The sequence below is a fragment of the Emys orbicularis genome, chromosome 3 (genome assembly GCF_028017835.1).
Source record: "Emys orbicularis isolate rEmyOrb1 chromosome 3, rEmyOrb1.hap1, whole genome shotgun sequence".
NCBI classification, from domain to species: domain Eukaryota; kingdom Metazoa; phylum Chordata; order Testudines; family Emydidae; genus Emys; species Emys orbicularis.
The window spans coordinates 107,420,511-107,443,608 of NC_088685.1; the positions used below are offsets into that span (position 1 = coordinate 107,420,511).

Sequence of the window (23,098 nt, forward strand, 5' to 3'; positions counted from 1 at the left end):
GAAAGGGGCAGAGGTTGTGACTTGGCTTAAAAGTTCTTGTAGGCTGAAATTTGGGCTCAGTTGGAGTTTGTGTATGTACACTCCTCCCCCCCCCTCTGAATGCTTAGATCCTGGAACAACTCCGTATTACACAGTATGCGGCTTGATTTTTAATCTTTATTTAAAGCAGACTACTGTACTAATCCGAACAGTATGAACCAGCAAAAACGTTTCCTCAGTCATCCTAAACTGTTTCTAGTTTAACTACAGTTACTCAATTTGCTTTACATTTTAATACAACCGTAAAATTGGTTAGTTTTGAGTTGGAGAATGGAAAGGATAAATATTTAATTGCAAACAGCTGCAAGGAAGATCTGTGTTTGTACATACTGGTTTTATGAATTTAAGTTGCCCAACCTCTGAAACTTGCATAAGCACTGCTCTCCTGTAAGAATTCAAAACCTTAAGGCAATTGTATTACTCATCTTACTGGAAGTGTATCCACAGATAGTTCATTCCATATTACCAGAAGTGGCGGCTTTGAAAGCAGAAGTTTTAAACTAGATGTGTTAATCATGAGTAGACTATAACTTCATGGGAGGTGCAATGTAAGTGCTTTACATTACAGGTTTCGTTTTACACTAGATGTTGGATGGCCCCAATATCAAAATTCTATTACCAGGTTCCAAGTTCTTCTGCCTAATAACCATCTAAAATTTGGAGGAGCAAAAATGAAGAGCTTTGTGTAAGGTCAAAAGCTTGTCTCTTTCACCAACAGAAGTTGGTCTAATAAAAGATATTACCTCACCCACCTTGTCTCATTAAAACGACAGTAGAACCTCAGAGTTACGAACACCAGAGTTACGAACTGACCAGTCAACCACACCCCTCTTTTGGAACTGGAAGTACACAATCAGGTAGCAGCAGAGACCAAAACAAAAACAACCCCCCCCCCAAATATAATACAGTACTGTGTTAAACAAACTAATGAAAAAATAAAGGGAAAGCAGTATTTTTCTTCTGCATAGTTAAGTTTCAAAGCTGTATTAAGTCAGTGTTCAGATGTAAACTTTTGAAAGAACCGCCATAATGTTTTGTGGAGTTACGAACATTTCAGAGTTACGAACAACCTCCATTCCTGAGGTTTCATAACTCTGAGGTTCTACTGTACAGTAATTCTCCAAGCCAATGCAAGTTCCATATTGTAATATACATGTCCCTAGGAAAAAGCATCAATGCTTTAAACAGGTAGTTTATTATTTATGTAATTTCAATCTTCAAACACTCGACTTTACTGACAACTTAAACTACTTTGTTTAAAGCTCATCCATAATAGGTAACTGGAACAGATTGGCAGTTTCAAAGCAGCCCAGCATTCTTTGTATGCTGCAACAACTAATCCATTCGCTGCAATGGGGCTGCATAAGCATCAAGCAGTTCAAGAGAGAGGAGTGGTAAGGCACTAGCTTAGAATTTGGGAAACCTGAGTTCAATTCCTTGCTCTGCCAGATTTTCTTTGTCCTTGGGCAAATCACTTACTCTTTCTGTACTTCAATTCTCCCACCATAACATGGGGCTAATGGTGCTTCATTACCTCAAAGAGGTATTGTGATAAGTACATTAAAGATTGTAAGGCACTCAGATACTATGGTGCTGTGGCCATAGTACACAAGACAGAACATAGCAGCTGTTTTCTCTAAGCTCGACTATAGCATACACTACACACACTGGTTTGCACTGTAGAAGCTTGCTTCCACATAGATGGGCCAAAACCAGGATCTCAGACCTGATGCCCTTTCCTTATTTTGGGGGGGGGGGGGGGCGCGAAGAGGGCCATGGGCAGGCTGGACCTATGAAGGGTGCATTTCAGATCTGAATCTGCCTTTAATCTTCACCTGTTTATTTAACCTAAAGGGTTGTTTCTGGAAGAAATCTTGTGAGAAGCTTTAAAATCCATCAGTAAAAAAAGGTAGCATTGTTACATAGTATCACCTGAAAAGGTTAAAGAAAATCCAATAATCCTTAAACATATGTATTCTGTTTTTAACTCAAACATTGTTTATTTATGATGGAGCTTTTACAAGAGAAGCTTTATCCCCATGGCAAGGAAACAAGCCTTTCAACTGAAACATATGGCATAGAGAGTACACTCAAAGTTTGCAGACGATACCAAGCTGGGAGGGGTTGCAAGTGCTTTGGAGGATAGGATTAAAATTCAAAACGATCTGGACAAACTGGAGAAATGGTCTGAAGTAAATAGGATGAAATTCAATAAGGATAAATGCAAAGTACTCCACTTAGGAAGGAACAATCGGTTGCACACATACAAAATGGGAAATGACTGCCTAGGAAGGAGTACTGCGGAAAGGGAGAGGTTGATCTGACCCAACCCAGCTGCTCTGGACAGGGGAGGGAGAACTCAGTCTCCGTCCTACTGCTCCTCCTCCCCCCTGCTCCCCTCAGCTGGGACTAATGTCCCTGGGCAGCCAGGGCAGCCCCAGATCCCCACTCCCCCACAGTGACTTGCCTCTCACCTGGCTGCTCCCAGTGCCTGCCAGGGAGGTGTGAATGAGCACTGGTGAAGCTTCTCTGCTTCCCCACAGAAAACAAAGAGAATCTGTGGGGATACATGTTTCTGTGCATGCACAGTGGGGCACAATTCCCCCAAGCATAGTAGTTGCAGGGCCTGACTGCTATGAACAGAAATGGCTATGCAACCCATATTCATTTCATTCGAGACAAAGATTTTGTTTTGTAACAAGCTTAACATTTAAAAACATGTTTCTTGTCCATCCAATTGATAAAAAGCCAGGCCCATGCAAAAGGAAAGTGCTAAGTAGTTTAGGAGAAAGTTAAAGTACAGATATTAAAACAATGGTTTGGAATGCAATTGGCATGGGATTTCTTATAAAGAATGAACAATCTTTGGACTCTTATTTCTAAGATACCTTTGGGGGTCAGAGTGAGAGGAATATGAAGCAGCCATTAACTACCTTATAGAGAGTAAGAATTTCCTGAAGCAAAACTGAACGTGGAAACTCCAATCCATATGGCACCAAGAAGCTTATATTTCCAGTCTTTTTCCTGTATTGTTTCCTAGCTTCATTTGGATTCATTTTAAAACAAACACAATAAAATCCTGTCTCCACATCGTGTCTACAGGTCTTTAAATAGTAATGAAGAATTGAGATACAAAATCCAAACCTATCTTCACTTTGATAGCTTCATGCTTCAGAGTTCCATCAGGGCATCGAATTAACTACACCAAATTACCAAAAAAATATTCCGTTGTCTCAAGAAGATGAAAAAATGCTATTAAATGGGCATTTTCAATTTGATAGGAAAACTGTTATTTCCATAAAGTGCAATGGAATTATTAGCAATCCACATATATCTTAAGAATTAGGATAAAAATGCTAAACATTTTTAATAACTGCTGCTTAACAGGATTGCTTCTTTAGAAACAGTGCAGCTAAGAGTTCAACAGTCTTTTGCAATTAGGGTCAGGTAGCATGCTAACATACAGGTTTCTCAGAGCATAAGATGTGATTGCACAATATGACTTCTGTACACAAAACATGGATAAAGCTATAAGCACAAGAAATAGCTGTGTCAATAAGTGTAAATGTATAACGTGGGCATTCTGAAGGAGTGGCATACTGTCTTACAATTAGTGCAGATGTACAGATTTATGACCCACCATGCAGCACTTCTAGCTCGAGAACAGGCTCCAATGTAATTGGTTCTTGGCCATGGAGTCGGGAATTCCCAAACTGATATGGGTGTATAGACGATTCTTCAATGGACTTTATTTAGAAGATACTGCAGAATCTTTCCTTTCGTATAAAGATAGTTCTTTAACAGCCTAAAGGAAAATGTCAAAGGCAAACCACCTAGTGGCTTAATGTGAGACACACACCTTCATAGCAGAACCGATATATTGCAGTCACTTCCCCCTTTTCTGCACTGTCAGAGACAACACTAGTTGCAGTTTCCATTTGAGTTCCCTTCAATTTTAAGAGTCTGCTCTAAGAAGTCACATTGATATAATCCCATTAGGACTAAGATGTTCATAAACTTCTAAATGTCTGCGTTGTGCACACAAAAAGGGACTCCCTGTAGTCTTCAAATGATTCTCTTCATGACTCATGCACTTCATCAGTATGCCTATATGCAATCACAGACTCCTCTTCACCAACATCTATGAGGAGATCCATTAGTACATGAGGTTTGTCATAACCAGAAAACTTGTTGCAGCTCTTTAGGATAAGGGACTCTTGCACCTCCGTGTTGGAAGGCTCTGGGTCTGAAGGAATACTACTTAACTCCGTTTGGCTACTATTAGAATGAAAATAATTCTCTTTCACTCTTGGGCTTTCTTCATCATCAGGGGTCATTTCAGCAATGCTTTCTTGGATAGACATCTCTTCTGTTTTGTTTGATATCTCCTGGGAGCTGACAGTGTCTGTTTCTTCACTGCAGTCTTCAGGATTAGGGGTCCCTATTTCTTTAACTTGGTCTACTTGGTCTATCAAGTTTACCTCGTCACTCCCTGAAAGCGTTGACTTGGATGATGAGGAGGTTATGACAGAGATACATTTTGCTTCTGGTTTTGTTTCTAAAACGTTGCGTGAGTTCAGATTTCGTATCACAGTGACCTTGAAAATAAAGAGAAGGTACTTTTAGTTATACATAAATTATATGTTTTAGTGATAATCTAGTTTACTGTCTCTATAAATCAAAGTTTAGAGGCAAGACAAAATAATGCTTTAAAAAGGGATACACGTGATAATTTAACTACATGTTCCTTTCAGGAAATCTGAATTCAAATAGGAGTTGAGTTAAGTGGAAATCAGCAGTTGACATCAGTGTATGGCTTTGACACCAACAGACCTGCTGGACTTTTTAGGTGAGATGTCACAAATTCCATAACCACCTAGCAGGGACCTAAAAAAAGGTTTCATCACCCATTAGACTAGAAGAGGTAGTGGTATGTAAACGAGAAGAAAGGAGGAGGAAAAAGCAGGAAATATTCCTCTTACTCCTGTTATTTAAGCAATCTTACAAGCTTCAGCTACAAGGAAGTCAAATCCTGAAACTAGCCATTTTCTTCACCAACTTCCAGCCCAGCAACTTCACTTGCAGAAAGCTGGGCTCTTTAGGTTATTTAGGCTGTGTCTACACCACCACTTTTATCAGTAAAACTTCTGTTGGTTAGGGTGTGAAACCCGCCCCCCCTCCGGACCAACATAAGTTGCACTGGCAAAAGTGCAGGTGTGGTCAGCGCTACGCCTCTCCTGCCGACAACAACGCTCATCGAGGAGAGCTCTCTTCTGCAGGCAAAGAGTGGCTACATGGTAGACCTCACAGTAGCACAGCTGTGCTGCTGTAAGGTCCGTAGTGTAGACATAGTCTTACAACAACATTAGAGCCCTAAAACATTCCTTTTATAATCATTAGGTATGTTAAAAGTGATATTTCTTCTCGAAAATTAATCCACAAGAGCACCTGAAGTGCTTTGGCTGATTTTAACTTGCTGAAAAAAGATGAGTTGAGGGGTGCTTTAGGGCTCTCAATTTCTTGGGACTAGAAACCGAGGAATATGGGATGGAAAACAATGTAATTTTAAACGGTCATGAGCCCTGCCGCCTTTTTGGCAGCTGTGTCTCTCTAAACATTTGTCACTTCTTTCTGTTCTAATGGAGACAAATATTCAGGATCTATTTTTTGCACATGCCACTTTCAGATCATTTTGAGTGTGCCACTGGGTAAAAAGCTGCTAAAGGACAGACACAGAAAATATAGGGGAGTGTTCATGTATCTCCAAGTTGTTATGAAGTGCTGCAGTTAATCCCTAACCTTTTGTACCAGGGTGGGAGGATGGTGAAAAGAATCTTATATTACTACTTCTAGGAGGACACAAAATAGTTAAAAGTCCAACATGTTAAAAGTATCCTGGTCCTGGAATGAACATAAAGCTCAAGTCTCAACATTTGGAACCAAATTACAGTTAACTCCCTCTCAGGTACCGGGAAACTGGATGTTAAGATCTAGATATACACTAGATAGAAATAGGAATTGAGATATGTGTAAACACAAAGCTCTCTCTTCACTCTTAAAATATTTTATACTCTGACATTCATTTAGTTCCTTGGAGCAGCTTACAAATCCAACTCCAATATCTCTTATAATTGGAGGGTAAAGAGAGAATTCCATATTTAAGCCTGAATATGAACCACGGGAATTAAACTGAAATGAAATTCTGTAAAAGCTATTAGCAACAAGAGAACAAATTCTGCATCTGTGATAATGAGTAAAATATCTGCATCCTGGCTATACTAAGCTTCCAACATTTTAGTACCAGCCTCAAAGATCTCTACAATTTTTTCTAACAGTAGACTATGCCTATGAGTGAGCAAGGGAGGCTTAATCTTGATGTTGTTCTTAACAGATGTTCAGAAGAGACCACTATCATCATCTAATTTTGACTTCCTTTGAGTTTGCAGTGTTATGTTATAATATAGTTCTTTATACTGCCTCTACATTACACAGTCATGTTAGCAATGGATACTATGGTGACAGAGGCTCTCTTTATAAACGCTGAGAGGTTCTTGCAGCTAAGGCTTTTGTAATTGACAGTGGAATAGTCTCTGCAGTTAGTTTTTGAACAAAGCAAGCCCTGGTACACACACATGGTATGTCCACAGTGCAATTAGATACCTGGGACTGGCCTGTGCCAGCTGACATGGGCTTGGGGTGCAGACCGAGCTCTATGACTCTCCCCCACTCGCATGGTGCTAGAGCCCAAACCTATCTACACCGCACTTAAACAGCCCCTTAACCTGAGTCACCTGGCATGGGCCAACCAGAGGTGTCTAATTGCAGCGTAGACATACCCATAGACCTACCTATTTCTCTTGCCATAAAACAAGAAAGTACTTAGAAGGGTAAAAAAACTCCCCTAAGCAGAGGTTTACGAATATCACCAGATAGATTTACTGAAGATAGGTCTAAAGGTTCCTTATAAAATATGGCTCAGTGACTTCAAAAAGAATTTAGCAATTCAAGGAGTCCAGCTCCTATGACAAACTTAAGCACCACTCCTCCCATCACAAAGGCGCTTTCAGTAACATAAGAATAAATGCAATTAAGACACAAGTTAATTATTTTAAGAATGGAAACTGAGTACTTGAACCTGGCCTACTGGAGTAAACTCGTTAGTAAGGAGAAAGTCTAGTATTAAAGGCAATACAAAGTATCTAGTTGGAGTAAAAAGCTTACTCGTTTACAGATTCAGAGCACATAGAAGATCATGGTGGAAAGATGAGACAAGTGCAAAGGATTTAACTGAAGAACCCAGACAGATATTGTGACGAAAGCTATTTAGTTAGTTAATATTGTGGCTATACAGTATGCAGTTTTGTTTCTGATGTTTGTTTTCTCCTACATGTTGCCCACTAGGTATTTCAATAAAAATACTAGCTGTAAGACTAAGCTTGTTAGATATTAAAATGTGCCATACAATAACAGACTGACACCAAATGTGCTACTGAACAGTACTATAAACTTACCAAAGACTTGGGTAGTTCAATTTTTCTCTTCTTTAGTTGCTTGCAAACATAATACATGGCCAAAATCAGTCCAACGCCAATGACAACAGCAACACTGATTATAATATTTTTAAAGTCTAGAAAGTTAGAGAAAAATAGAGTGAGAGGTTTGGAAAACAAAAATGGCTCTTTAGAGCAACTAAATCCACAAATTAGGGTTTTCACAATTGAGTGTATATTTTGGAATTAAATGTATGGTTTGGGCCGAGAGAATTCTTTAAAAACAGCTTTAGGGTTTTTTTATTGATTATGTTTGCTTTAATTATGAAGACAAGAAATGCATGAGCAAATTGTAGCTTTTTCTGCTCTTTAGAGAGATTCAATGTGGATAAATAACTTGATATTTTTAAAAAACAAAGTGCTCCAAAACACAAGAATTGTAGAACTACTGATTACAGACATAGGGGTAACAGTGGCGTTGGTCCCTTAAATAGAATTGGGCCCAGCTCTCTTGTTCCAGTCCAGGTGTGCCCTAGTTTGGTATAATGAGGAGGATGGGGCTGCCCCAGGAGTTATGAATAAGAGAATCCCAAAGGCAGGAGAATTCAGAACCCAGAGTTGAGAGAACACATAGTAAGGAAGATTAGCCATCCTCCCTCATTTTTAAGTAAACCAAGCAAGTTCAGGAGGGGGGGGAAAAAGAAAAAAAAAAAAAAAAAAGCACTTGCTTTATATTTTTAATCACAAGCTTATGGTTACCTTAAACCCAGGAAAGCCTACACATTTTTACTAGTTATAAATTTCAACTGAATATCACTTGTGCAATTCCAACAACTAATTTAATGATCCATTTTTTATTCAGTAAATTACACAACTGTCTAGCTGCAACTGAAACAAATTATGGTACCAATCAAGTAGAAAATGACAGCCATACAACTGCTGGACAACGTTAATACAATACCAGTTAAAAGTCTTCAGAAATATGGATCAGATTTTTATAAATTATTTTACCTCGTGGCTGTTTTAAAGGAACATGAATGCAACTTTGATTTGATTGGGAAAATCCTCGATCTGAAACAATCGATGAACGTCCTTGAGCTGAAACACAGTAGGTGGAATCAGAAGAAAACAATGGAATGTATATGCTACATGGATGCTTCTTACATGGCCCTGCTTCAAGCTCTTCGATCTGAAAGAAAAGTAAAGTTAGATTAATTATTTTGAACTTACAATATTGACTCCATATGTAAAGATAGTATTGTCACCTTACAGTGCCAGAACTTTTAAAGTGCTGGGTATCAGACCTGTGGCTCCTGCATCTTTTTGCACTGCAAAAGCTGTACATCTCAGCTAACAGCTATTTGCAAGGCAACAGCTCTAACTTCTCGCATTATTAAGAACTCATATTAGACCATAGTGCCCATGGGTAAAATTTTAAAGAGCATCTAAATAACTTAGGCTCTTAAATCCCATTGATGTTCAAACACCACTTATGCTCCTAAGTCACTTTTGAAAATGGGACTTAGGTGCTTATGAAAATGTTAGCCTATGATGAAACATGCCTGTTGCCTGATCTCCCTCCCAGGAACTCATCCACCATCCTAATTGAGCAAAAGAGAAAGCGCAATATCTTGGAAATCACTCCTTCAACATTAAAGCATATTTCAAGGAGTAAAGTGGGCACATATAAAGTTACCAATATTTTGAACACAATTTTTGAAGTCCCTTGAGGACTTGCAAAAATCCAATTTTGAACTGAGCCAGTTTTCAAAATTTGAAGTAATTACAGATGGGATAGAATAGCTAATATTGCTTAAACATTTCCATTTTAAGGCTCTTTCAGTTGCTTATAAACTGAGAAAATTTCCCCTGTCAGACTGAACTGGTTTCCACCTAGAGATAAACTTCCTTAAAAAAAAAAATCTGAGCATAAATGGCTTAGCATTTTTTCAGAGCAAAACTCTCATTTACTATTTAAAAAAGTGTTGCAAGATTTTTTGTATTGCTTTAGTGCAAGGGTGGGCAAACTTTTTGGCCCGAGGGCCACATCTGGGACAGAAATTGTATGCCGGGCCATGAATGCTCACAAAATTGGGGGTTGGGATGTGGGAGGGTGTGAGGGCTCCGGCTGGGCGGGGAGGGCGCTGGGGATGAGGAGCTGGGGGTGCAGGAGGGTGCTCCGGGCTGGGACAGAGGGGTCCGGAGGGCAGGAGGGGGATCAGGGATGGGGCATGGGAGGGAGTCAGGGGGGCAGGCTCTGGGCAGCACTTACCTCAGGCAGCTCCCAGAAACAGCAGCATGTCCCCCTTCCAGCTCCTACGCAGAGGCGCGGCCAGGCGTCTGCATGCTGCCCTGTCCGCAGGTGCCACCCCTGCAGCTCCCATTGGCTGCGGTTCCCAGCCAATGGGAGCTGCAGGGGCAGCACTTGGGGTGGGGGCAGCATGCGGAGCCCCCTCGCTGCCCGTACGCATAGGAGCCGGAGGGGGGACATGTCGCTGCTTTCGGGAGCCGTGCGGAGTGGGGCAAGACCCCGACCCCGCTCCCCGGCTACAGCGGGGCAAGCCCCAGACCCCACTTCCCGGCGGGAGCTTGAGGGCCAGATTAAAATTTCCGGAGGGCTGGATGTGGCCCCCGGGCCGTAGTTTGCCCACCTCTGCTTTAGTGGCTTAGTTGATAAGGATATACATTTTAAATCTTCCACAGAGGTGGTCCCTAGACTGGATATGTGCCTTTAAAACTGTCTGGTGAGCATTGATTTTGAAATTAAGGATGTAGATGTTACACAGAGTACAGTAATTTTTAGATTATTTAAAAAACCCCAATCTCCCAATTTTGCATTGGCACAGATTTTTGGATCATACGAAAACATTTCCCCTGAGGACCGCTGCTTCATTCAGCATGCAGAGCAGACTGGAGGGTGTTCCGTGAATGAGGTAGCTCAATGCATGGAAGAACATTTGAGTCTTGCCTTATATGGGGTCAAATTCTGTGTATCATTGTCATGCAATAAATTCATACAAATTAATGGATGTACTTTGAATCCATAGTGGTGACTGATTATTTGGACAGGATAAGTGGGATTCAGTGAACAAGTTAGTGGACAAACACATTTAACTATGAGGATAAAAGCCAATACTGAACAGCTCTCTCCATTCAATAAATGATTCTCAAATCATTATAATGAGGGACATGAAAGAAAAACCTAAATGGATTAAGTGTCCAAAAGGTACACTTATTAAAGCAGGGGTCCTACAGAAATAATGGCATGTGACCACAATTAAAGATTACTGCAATGGATACTCAAAGGACAGGGCTATGGTTAAGGTTCCATATTCAACATTTCAGGGATTCAGTTTTGCATCATTAATAGTTTTAAAATTGTTTAAAGAAAATTACACACACATCCAAGAGAAATTAAGGTAATAAAAACCTATTGTTTATCAATATATGCTCTTTCTAAAATTAAGTGTTTTTGTAAAAAAGGCCAAAATACAATCTGAAACTTTCAATTTAAAACATACCTGCTCTCCATTGGACCAGAGAAACACCTTGTACGTGAAGTCCTTATATTTTCGAACAGCGCGTGGGGGGCGAATCTCAACCCTGATTTGGTCTCTTTCAATTGAGACATTCAGAGTCGGTGGTCCTATTTTTCCTGAAACAAAGGTGTACCTTCACTATTGGGTTGAAGGATTTTGATCCAGAATTCAAAGACAAATGTAGAGCTAACAGATATGGCATTTATCGTTCATTTTCAAGAGGAAAAATTAAGATATGCCAGAATAATGAGTGATTACACACCTGATGGGAGGAATGCTGCAGAGGAGCTGAGTCCTGGTTAAGGGAATATATACTTTTGGATGGGCATAAATCTAGCAAGAATGGGCAGTACCAGTGAGGACACTGGGCAGAAATGTCTGCCAGATGGCTTATAAAACTTTACATTTTTCTATGGTAACATATGGATGAGGTTTGAAAAAAGCATCAAATGGTCTAAATGGGCAAAAGGTTAAGGCACTGAACAGAAAAAAGGATATGGCAACTGGACAGACGTGATGCTTGTTTACAAGTGCTTACACATTCTTATTTTGGCTAAAGGGTGGCTTCCCCACCCCCCCCCCAGTGTAGCTACATCAAGTAGGAACAGATATAAGCTAAACTGGAACCAACCACTTTTAAACCAAAAACAAACAAACAAAAATTCTTCACACCAAGAGTTTGTACTGGTACAAAAATGACTGGAACGGGCAATTTAAACGTAGCCAAGGGCCACAAAATCCACAAACTCTTTGACAAGCCTTTTAAAAAAAAAAAAAAAAAAAAGGAGGCTTCAGAATATAGCAGAAGACAAAGCTGTTGTGGTCAAGGAAGAAGCAGTCCTTGCTGTCCTGAGGCAGCTCGCCTGGCTGCTGCTGTGAGAACATGTGCCAGAGCAGCAAGTCCTCCACTGATACTGCCGTGCTGGGCTGTGTGAAATACACCTGCCTGCCCACACTCAGCTCCATGATCTCCAGGAAGGCAACAAGCCTACTAAAACTGGAGAGCTGCTGCCTCCACCAGGTGCCAGGGAACAACCTCCTGCAGGCAGTGGAAAGAGCCTCGCCCCTTTGGCCATGCTCTGGCTCCACGCTGCCAGAGCTTCTTGCCCCTTTCCTCACTCTGGACACTGGAAGAGCTGCCTCTTCAGGCTCAGATTTAGGTGGGCCTGGGTATTAACACAGCTGACCCAGGCCCTCCTATGGTTACGCCCCTGGTTAGGAGGCCAAATAAAACAAATCAGAGGGCCAGATGTGGCCCAGGGCTGCCAGTCACCCATCCCTGATTTTAGTTAAACCAGTGTAACTTTCCCCCCATATATAAGGCCTTAAAATTCAGCTCCTTGACATCAATTAGAAAAGCAAAACAAATCATGTATACATGAGACTAAAGCACAAAATAAGGTACTATTGACTGATGAGATTTCATTCGAGTATCATGCAGAATCTAAGAACACCATATTAAAACCAAGATTATTAAATTTGAAAAATAATCTCAGGAATTATCAGGACAACAGGCTAGAAAGTTGCTCATAAAAAGGTAGCATCAATTTATGTAAGAGATTAGGCATTGGAAACAGGGCTGCCCAGAGGATTCAGGGGGCCTGGGGTCTTCAGCGGCAGGGGGCCCCTGCCGCCGAATTGCCGCCAAAGACCTGGCACTTCGGCGGCGGGTCCCGGGGCGGAAGGACCCCCCGCCACCGAACTGCTGCCGAAGACCCGGAGTGGAAGAAGCTCCGGGGGCCCGGGCCCTGCGAGAGTTTTCCGGGGCCCCCAGAGCGAGTGAAGGACCCCGCTCCAGGGGCCCTGAAAAACTCTCGTGGGGGCCCCTGCGGGGCCCGGGGCAAATTGCCCCACTTGCCTCCCCCTCTGGGCGGCCCCGATTGGAAATGGATGCAATGAAACTACATTTAAACTTACCATCCCGTCGCAGAACAAATTCTTTGGTCTCAACGTATTCAGACTCTTCTAACTCAATTAAGGCTTTAACTTTAGCCCAGTAAGACTGACTCAGGTCTTCTATTTCATTAGAGAGGTCACAATAATGTTTACTTGTCTTCATGCAGGTGCTGACTGGCTCATATTTCCCTAGCCTGTAAAATAGATTAAAGAGTAATTAATGTAATTTTTACAGCCAATGTATTACGCAATACAGATGTCAGAATGGAGACAAATTCTGTCTTCATTTACACTCAGACTGAATTCCATAGGGACGGCATGATTTCACTGTGTAGAAATAAAACTTTCCTGGACATATGGCAAAATCAAAGGACTCACTACATGAATGCCTTTTAAAGAAAATAAGGTACAGGTATAATGCAAGACATGGAAACTTACTCATAAGGTTGGATTTCCACAATAAAGCGAGGGGTTGTAGGCATGCGCATGTAATCCCAGCGCAATACAGTCTTGAAGTTCAAGGATTCTATTACAACATTTGTTGGCAGAGGCACTAAGAAAAGAAATCAAACAGAACAATCAGTACCTTGATGGAGTAGATTTTTGTGATGTATGAGAACAGCCATCAATATTCCTGAAGTATTCAGGAGACAATGCATTTACTGGAAGTTACTTCAGAAGTCATTAGAGATAAGACTGCTTGCTGCCTATACGAACAGGGCAGAGCCTGGCAGACTGACTTTCTGTTCTTCTTACACAAAAAGGCAGTTAATCCTTTTTGTCCAAGAGTGAGCTGAATGCCTCAGAGTTTCTCTTTCTTCCCTCTCTTTTCCTATATTACGTTCTCCCACCTCCAGTATATATTCTGTCTCTTCTTCCACTGCCTCCACTCAAGGAGCGCTCTCTCTTGCTCTCTCTCCATACCGGATTTCATTATCCAGACACCACACACACACACTCTGCTGCCAATCATCCACTCACACAGAGGGTTTGGAAATATCAAGCTCCTGAATCCCAAGAAGAATTAAGCCTAATAACTAAAGGTAAATATGAAAGATGAACCCCCATCCCTCACTAGTTGAGGTAATGCCCCAGGTAATGGCCCTGGGGATATGCTATCTCCTACGCCTCCAGCTGCTGGTAAGGGGATGATGCTGTTCCTGCACCCACCTTCAAAGGCTGCCTATGGGACGTGAAGAGGAGCATTTACTGTTTCTTTCTCTAAACATAGACATCAGCTCCTGTGATGGTTGTAGAATCCCCATTATTCTACTCCTTTCAGCTTCTTGGCTGCTGCAAGGGGTTTGTGTCTTCACTATTCTATCTTCTGGCCTCCATTTTTGGGTCCTCAGCTAAATGAATGGCTTCAGTTTCTAGCTCTGAGCTCATAATTCCTAAAAGCAGTGAAACTAACATGATTCTTTTCAATGTTACTACAGTCTACAGGGTTCTGAACAGCAGCAGTGAAAACTGACAAGACTTTCGTTGTTAGTCTGCTACAGCTTTTAACAGCTTTGAGCAGCAGCAACACTGGAGTTATAAGCAGACTAGGTCTTGTTTACACACAGAAGTTGCACCAATTTAACAGAGTTTTAAAGCAATTTAGTACAACTGTGTGTACAAAACCCTATATTAGGGAGTTTAAATTGACTTAACTTGCCCCTGTAAATTTACTAACAAGTTATCAGTAGAAGACAGGTTTAAAATTGATTTAAAAATGTCCACACAAAGTTGCACTGGTTTAACTACATCAGCATTAAAAAAAAAAAACTCCACGCTATTAGTTAAAACAGTGCAAAGCCTGCTTAGACCAGGCATAAATGGGTTTAAAAAAAAAAAAAAAAAAAAAAAATCACACCTTAATTTAAATAGTGCACCTTTCCTCACATAGACAAGCCTACCGAAAGGTTACACTGCATTGTTTTCCATAGGGTTCAGGTTTGAGAGGTTACTTTTTTTTAAAAGAAAAAACCCCACACAACTTAAATTCTGCAGAAGTTGACACCTGTTTAGGAAAACCTCCTCCTAAGTGGATTTTCAGGCTCTGTCCATGCTTAGACACTTAAACGATTACAAGACAGAGGATGTAAAGAGTTTCTCTTAGAAGTATCGCTGCTCACCTGAAACAGATAGCCAGAACACCCCAAGTGATCAAAATATTATATGCTTTTTGATCCCCCTCCCTTACCTCTAAAGAGGGACACCAACTTGGAAAAAAATAATCACATCTGTTTGAAGTGTTTATAGCATCTGTTGGTTGAGAAGTAATACCTATCATTACTACAACTGAAAAATTGATAAAGAGTGCCTCTCCTTCAGTTTATTTACATTAAGCATGAAAATCCACCCAAATTCAGCAGAGTTATAAGCCTTTCAAAAATCTATTTGCACATGCTCAGTGGAGCTTGTTAGAGATTGACTTCTAAAATCTCCAAAATTTAATCTCCAGCATAGTCCTGCCTATAGGGATCCCTACATCACAGCAAAAGCACTGGACATGCCCCCTGAATGGGGTGATAAATCCTAAATTAAGGGAGCCTTCCTTTTCACACATTTTATTATTAAAGGTAATGAGGATACTGTCATTTCAGGCAGAAATGGGACCAGAATGCGTGTCTCATAGCATTTCCACTTAGTCACACTGCTTTTCAGAATATGCAAACTTTATGTAGTTGGCTGTGCTGTCTATAAACACAAGCCTATATTCCCCCCCAGAGTTAAGAGTACAACCCAGGATTTCTCATTTCCAACATATTTCTGCAGTCTGGAAAGTAGTCATGTAAGCTCTGACAAACTATGTGTACTATCACCCTCTAGTTGTAGCTGGTTCATATAAGATAACAGCATACCGCTGATACCAGGTATTGCTTTAGCTCAAGAGGTAGAGGTCAATGCTGGAGACCTAGAAGTCCTAGAAAGTGTTCAGCAAGTGAATCAGGGTTGTGTAGTGAATGCAGCTGTCTGTAGGACATCTGATTCATCCATTGTAGAACTACAAGGTGTGGAGAGAGTGAGGATGAGTTAGGGGACTGCAGAAAGAGAAAGGACTGCCTTCAACAGCAACTGAATGCCACCCAGGAGAAATGGGTTCCATCCACACATCTGCCATAGACTGCGTATGTGATAGTGGGTAAGTCACTTAAATGAAGATTTTCACATTGTATTCCTCATTTTCTGGGTACCCAACTTGAGACATGGGACTTTGTTTTCAGAGTTGCTGAGCACTCAACTACAAGTAAAGTCAATGGGAACTGCAGCTGCTCTAGGAGCAAGATGTGGAGTTGGGAAGTCCTGGGCTCCAATTCTGGTTATACCATTGACTCACTCTGTGGCTTTGCACAAGTCACTATCTGTTTTAGTCTCCTTGTGTTTAAAAATGGGTATAATATTTACCCATCTATTTCATAGTGTTGGCAGTGGTTGGTTAGTGTCTGTACATTGCTTTGAACATATACAATTATTAAAAATGCAGAATACTCTAAAAATGGATCCCTAGTTCTCAAGTTAGGTATCCAATCGTGGAAGCAACCATAATTAGTGGACACTTCTTCAAATTGTAGCCTAGGTTCCTTATCTGTAAAATGAGGATAACTTATCTCAGAGGAGTTGTGAAGATACATTCATAAGACACTCGTACTACTATCATTAATACCACAGAAAACTAATAATTAGGCATTAGAAATTAATAATTCTGTATCCAGCATAGCATTTGGATGGTGTTCAATAAACACAGCATGAGGCCAAACTCTAAGTTACAAGCCTAAGAGCAACACTGGATAATTTCCTCAAACTAACCACCACCCATCCTGTGCACTGATTAAGGTAAGGGTCGTATGGTAAAAAAAAACGGTTTGTGATCATGTAGTTAGAGATTATCATAATACATATACACAAGGGGGCCAAATTAAGGTTGAATAGGAAATTTTACTTCTGGCATTTTCTAACTTTTAAATGTTTGACTTTGCAATCTTATTTTAAGGTAGGTTTTTGTATATAAAATTGATGTCATAATAGACCATAACTCAAACCTGACTTCTGCCAGATTATGTTTTTATTTACAAAACATAGCAGATAGACTTGGGGCTGTATGTTACAGAGCCTAGACTTTGCTTCATGTTATACTAATAAGGGAAAGTAAAAAACATTTCCCTTATCTTAAGAATGAGACCACAAGGATTTAATATGTGCAATGTTTGAAAGTGGTTTAGTCATTCTCTAACACACACAAGGTGACATTTCAGTTATTGGAAACAGCAGCAGATTCTCAACCACAAGAAAAAAAGTGTCAAAGTATTTATCTATTCTAAAATGCCTAACAGTAAATACAATACTTGCTGCAATAAACCATGCAGAATACAAATGCAAATTAACATACTATTACAGAAATAAAACTACATTAAAAATATTAAGATTGCAAAATCAAGCACTGAAAAGTTAGGAAATGCCAGAATTATGGCTGCCTGTGGGACCTTAATTCATCCCCCTTGCACATGTACAGTCTTTAATTACATGATCATATACTATTTTTTCCACAAGCCCCCTGCCTCATTAAGCGCACAGGAGGGATGGTGCTCCTCATTCTTCACTGTGCTCCCCCAGGCCTTGTTTACATCCATTGTTCAAATTCTGTTCTGAAGGCAGAATTTTTAGTTCCCTCATAGGCTTTCTATTGTGCTTGTCACTATTGTATCTGGTTGTTTCATAAACATTAATGAATTAATTTAGACACCCCTGTGAAATGAAGGGGTATTATTCCTATTTTACACATAGGGAATTAAGACACAAAGATTAAGATTAAAAGTATCCATTAATTTTAGGTGTCTAAATTGAGACATCTAGAAACAGATTTTCTGAATGCTTCGGATTATATAGCATTTTATATGTTCAAAGCACTACTCTGATTAGCTACAACTGCAGCTACTGAATGCTCGGCACATCAGACCTCAGGTCAGGCATCCAGAAAATGAGGTACTCACAATTATGACCACCTGTGCAAAGTTTAGGTTTAGGTGACTTGCCCAGCATCATACAAGAATTCTGAGGCAGAGGCAGGGATAGAATCCAATTCTTCGGGGTAGCATTCAATTGGCTTAACCATGAGACCATCCTTTCTCTACCTGCAGTTCCCTACGTCATTCACTACACACCACCTTCCAACTTCTGAAACAAATGAAGAAGGGGTCTTACAGTCACCTTCACTAAAGAACACATTCATCTCCAGAGTGTGTCTATCTTGTTGTGCTTTGAATGAGGCAGGGATCCTGTGGGAAAAAATTGTCTTCAATATGCACAAGGGAGGGTGAATTAAGATTGTGCAGGTAATCTTAATTCTGGCATTTCCTCACATTTGAGTGCAGACTTTACACTGACACCTGCATGGGAGACATCAGCATGAGTAGAACATATAGGTCCATTGTAGAGACTTCTGCTGCTTCAACTAATAGAGTACCTGATAGCAGTACTAGGCTGTCCTGGTACTAGGCTCCTACCGGGAGCGGCGCAGGGCCAGGGCAGGCTGCACCGCTGAACTTTTAGTGGCCGATTTCGATCGACTAGCAGAGGCTCCGCGATCAACCAGTTGATCGTGATCTACAGGTAGGTGACCATTGTTATACAGGTATTTGTCATACTGGCTAGTGATAGTCCTGGGGCTAGTAGTCAGGTACATTTTTCAATCCCCATAAATATACATGTAAGATACAAACAGAAGAAAAGGTATAGTATAAAAATTTTATCTGCATTAGTCTGTATGTCACATTAAACATGTCACAAGCTTTTTTCTTAGCCGCCTATTAGAAAGGAGGGACCATTTCCCCCTTCTGCTGGAATAACCACCTGTTTGTAGCCCTGATGAGTTACGTGATTTGAACTTAAATCGGTTACTTTTCAAAGGCAGTATCCATGTACTTAACATCAGGTGGGTGTAATTTTGAAAGAGAAATTCCACATTTAGAAAGTTAACATTTCTAACAGAATGATTATTTTTAATATGTCTTTTAAGAAGCTCAGAAGTTTGGAATGTTAGAAGCAGTTTAGGAAATAGATTAGTGGGCTGAGGGCAGGTGAAGTATGTGATAGAAATATTTAATCAGTTGCATTTAACTATCACTTGGAATTATATAAATCCCATCTTGCCTTTCTGAACCAGCCTTGAAAAAGCTGCCATTTAGCATATATACATACCCATTAAGATATTATAAAATCATCTTAAATATGTTTAATCAAAGTATTAATATTGAAAAGTCTGAAAACACCTGTTTTTACAGACTTAAACATTTACAAGCAGAAAGGAACAAAATGAAAATAAGAAATATTTCAGGAGTAAAATCTGGATGCCACTCTGAAACTATTGCTTCATTATTGTCATTTTTGTTTTTTGGCCTTAGATGTATAGGTTGCTACAATGAAGTTTGTGTCTGAACCGAAACCATGTATGAAAGACTGGGAGAAGGAAGAAAGACAACTCTCCGCATTGATTCTGTGGCTGCGTAAACAGTGCATCTCTGTTTCAAAGAATTCTTTTCCATGTATGTTAAGGACGAATGCAAATTAGACTTGACTATGGCACATGTTCTCAAATACTACAGAACTTTGTCCTTCAATCTTAAAAGTGTACATAAAAATATTCCTACTCCAACTGGAGCTGGGTTTTATTGTTTACAGTGTACTTTATATGCACTTAGAATACTGTACAGGCAAGGTTACCTTGACCAAATTTTGAGCGGAAAGGATAATTTGTCGGTGAAGTGTGTTCTTGGAGTACTCAGAAGTAACCTAATATACCTTAATATTCCACATAATATTCCAGCATCCCAACACATGCTGTAACCAATAGCAATGAGTCTAAATCAAACTTACTAAATGATGCTGAAAATCCAATGGAATTTTAAATGTCACCTTTCCCTCTTTCAGCAAAACCATGCTAAAGTACAGTTTTTCTACTTACTACCCTTTCTAAATCCAATGCAAGTATTTAACTAAGTGCAGCTGAGAGTATTTAATTAATGCTCCCTAGATTGAGTGATCAAGAGCTCAACAAAATAAGTGTTGATGCACTGATCCAAAATGAGACATTTAAGAAAATTAGTGCAGGAACTTTAAAAAGGATGATTAACTTCTTTATTTTTAAAATATGGTTTAATTTTCATATTAAAAATCAGAAATAAAAGGAAATCAAGATAATGTGGTGCATTTCCTTTTATATAGGATTACAGTGTATGCTCAATATTTTCTATAATTTCACCTTCTCAATTAAGCATTTTTATCGTATGTACTGCATAAATCACATTAAGGGGATTCTAAATTGATTGATAACCAAGAGACTAATTTGGTGTTGAGGGCACACAAAAAACTGTAACTAGATTACATCTTAGAATCATTTGTTCTGGAAGGCTATTCTAGTGGATCACCTACTCCAGTCCAGCATCATGGCAAGTTTGATTTATATGTCCCTAAACTTCTTGCAACCGAAGCCCATTACAACTCATTCTGTGCTGACTGGAAATTAGTTTGGTTGTTGGCATTGATGACTTGGGTCTTTGATGTCATACCTATGCACAGCTGATATGTTACTGCAAAAATATATTTAGATCAGCAGAGTCAGTGTATGTTTTCAGACCTCACTTTGGGGAAGCAGATCAACATCTACACAATGGACTATTATTAGTGTGTCAGGTAGGTGGGCAGAGTCTGGAAGAGTATCACTACCTTTCCCCACTCCAAATCACACCCCCGCATATATGCCTCAGTGTTTAGATCTTTTCATGGGAAGGATAATATACAAGGCCTGATCTAACTATTCTTTAATATTAGGTGCAACTGCAATGATTTAAACATCATTTAAGCAGTTAAGACTAGACAGGTTTCAAAACCACTTCAAGATTTTCTACCAGATCTGAACACACTTATATGAACCATTTTTAAAGAAAAGTGTTTTTTGATCTCTACTAGAATATATCAATCATTCTTAAAACCTGTTAAAATGTTTATACAATGTTCTCAAGAAGACAAGCCTCAACCAGGCAATTTTTTTTTTTGGCTTCTGGCAACACCCAGTCAGGGCCATCCCTAGGGGAGTGCGGGGCAGAGACAACCCCCCACCCTCCAGCCCAGGGCCCGCCCCCATTCCACCCCTTCCCAAGCCTCCACCCTGCCTCTTTCTGGCTTCCATCCCCTCCCCGAGCAATGCCAGGAGTGGAGGGGGGGAGGTTTCTCGTGGCTGCGGGTACAAGGCCCCCTGCTAACCCTCCAAGTCACCCTGGACGACTCTGACCACAGTTGCTGCAGCCAGATGTTCTTCCTAAAAAGGAAGCCATTTGGAGGCAAGTTATTTTTAAAAAAATCCTAAAGCTCAGTGCTATGATGCTATCCAAGACACTCTTCGTAGGCAGGAAATCTAAACAAAACCAGAACAATCACGAGGGAGATGAGGAATAGGGATAAAGAGTGGAAACAAAAGGAGGAAACAAACATGCTATACCCTCCACATCCTCAAACTCAGATAGGCACGCCACACAAGAACATGCCCTCTGTGACCTAACATACCCACCACGGGCAAAACCTTGTCTTCACTACATCTACAACACAGAGCCTCTCATCCTGTTCTAAAACCCACCATGACCACTCAGAAGTCTTCTCTCTTACCCCAGATCCTACCTCAACCACAGCCCCATTGCCAAAACACATCCCTCTCCTGCCCAACCACCCCAGCATAACTGCCTTCCCCTATTCCCTTGCTACTATTTCCCCTTCCACCGCAGCCTCCCCCCCCCCCCATGTCAACAACCTCCCTCACAACACCGCACAGCTACTGTTTAAAGCCCCAGACTCTGGAGTCCAGGGATTACATGAGAATCCAATTACCCCTTTACAGAGCAAAGTGTGCATTTCTAGCTACTTGTGGCTAGGGAAGAAGAGATTGAAGCCAGAGCCCAGTGCCCCCTTCAGGCTCAGAATGCAGGGGGCAGAGGCAGACCCACCCTCTGATTATTTTTAAATACCATGGTTTTCTACCCATCTTATTGGGGGAAGGGAAGAAGAAAAGAGTCCGATGTGAGAGTTGAACTCTTAAGGGCTGGCCAGTTACTGCTCCCAGCTCCCCGATACCGCCTCGCGCCGCCCCCACGCCATAGCGCTCCGGCCCCTCTAGCGCCCCCCCGCCGCCGCCCGTACCTGTTTCCGGGAGTTCCCCGGAGCTGGCCTCGCTCCGGGACAGCAGCACAGGGAGGAGGCAGAGAAGCGCGGCCGCAGGCGGCACAGGCCGCATCCTCGCTCGGGGCGCGCTGGCCGCGCCAGCAGACGGCGCGAGGGGGAGCCGGGCTCGAGCGCAGCAGCCACGGCCCGGCGGCGCCTCCGTCTCCGAGTTCAGAGTGGTGAGGAAGGTGGAGCCCGCCGCGCCCGGTTCTGGCCACGTGACTGCCCGGGGAGGGGAGGGGCAGGGCGGGCTGCGAGTCCAGCCTCGGTCTGGGCGGCGTGTCTGACTCCGCATTGCAGCCGCGTCTCGGCGCCGCGCTGTCGTATTGCAGGGCAGGCTCTGCGCCGGCCCGGCCGCCCGGTTACTCCTCAGCTGCCTGCAGCCCAGCACGTGTCACGGGTGCGCTCCTCCAATGCAAACACGTAGGGAATAACCACTGCGGCGGCAGCCCCAAACGTGCAGAATTCACGTGTCTGTCTCCCCCCCCCCCATCAACTCAGACACACAGAAGATCAGGGTTGGAAGAGACCTCAGGAGGTCAGGTGGTCGAGGGGTGGGAAAAATATGGCCTGCAGGCCGGATGCAGCAAGTCTAACATTTCTGTCAGGCCCACCAGCTCTTCGGTTGCCCCCTTGCTATCTCTGGGCGGCTAAAGGTCCTGTGGTGCAGGGACTCTCAGGCAGGCTGCGTGCCTGCCATGGCCCCTTGCTGCTCCCAGAAGCGGCCAGCTGCTGCTAGCATGTCTCTGCATGCCCCCCGGGGGGCGGGCGGCAGCTCCATACACTACCCTTGCCCCCAGCACCGTCACCACAGGTCCCCTTGGCTGGTTTCCAGGGTGGTGCTTGCGGGTGCAGGCAGTGCACAGAGACCCCGCTGTCCCCCCCAAAGGGGCACACAGAGGTGTGCCAGCCACAGCTGCTTCCAGGAGCGGCATGGGGCCA

At 41.8% G+C, this 23,098-nt stretch overlaps 1 protein-coding gene across 1 annotated transcript; it reads right to left on the bottom strand.

Annotated features, from left to right (window-relative positions):
- Nucleotides 1-4,118: 4,118 nt before the first annotated feature.
- IFNGR1 (interferon gamma receptor 1) lies at nt 4,119-22,229 on the bottom strand. The gene is made up of 7 exons (XM_065401845.1): nt 22,136-22,229; nt 13,403-13,517; nt 12,986-13,158; nt 11,051-11,184; nt 8,541-8,718; nt 7,551-7,666; nt 4,119-4,637 (listed from the first exon to the last, which is right to left on the bottom strand). Exons 1-7 carry the CDS (start codon nt 22,227-22,229, stop codon nt 4,119-4,121), a joined length of 1,329 nt encoding a protein of 442 aa, XP_065257917.1.
- Between the last annotated feature and the right edge of the window lie 869 nt (nt 22,230-23,098).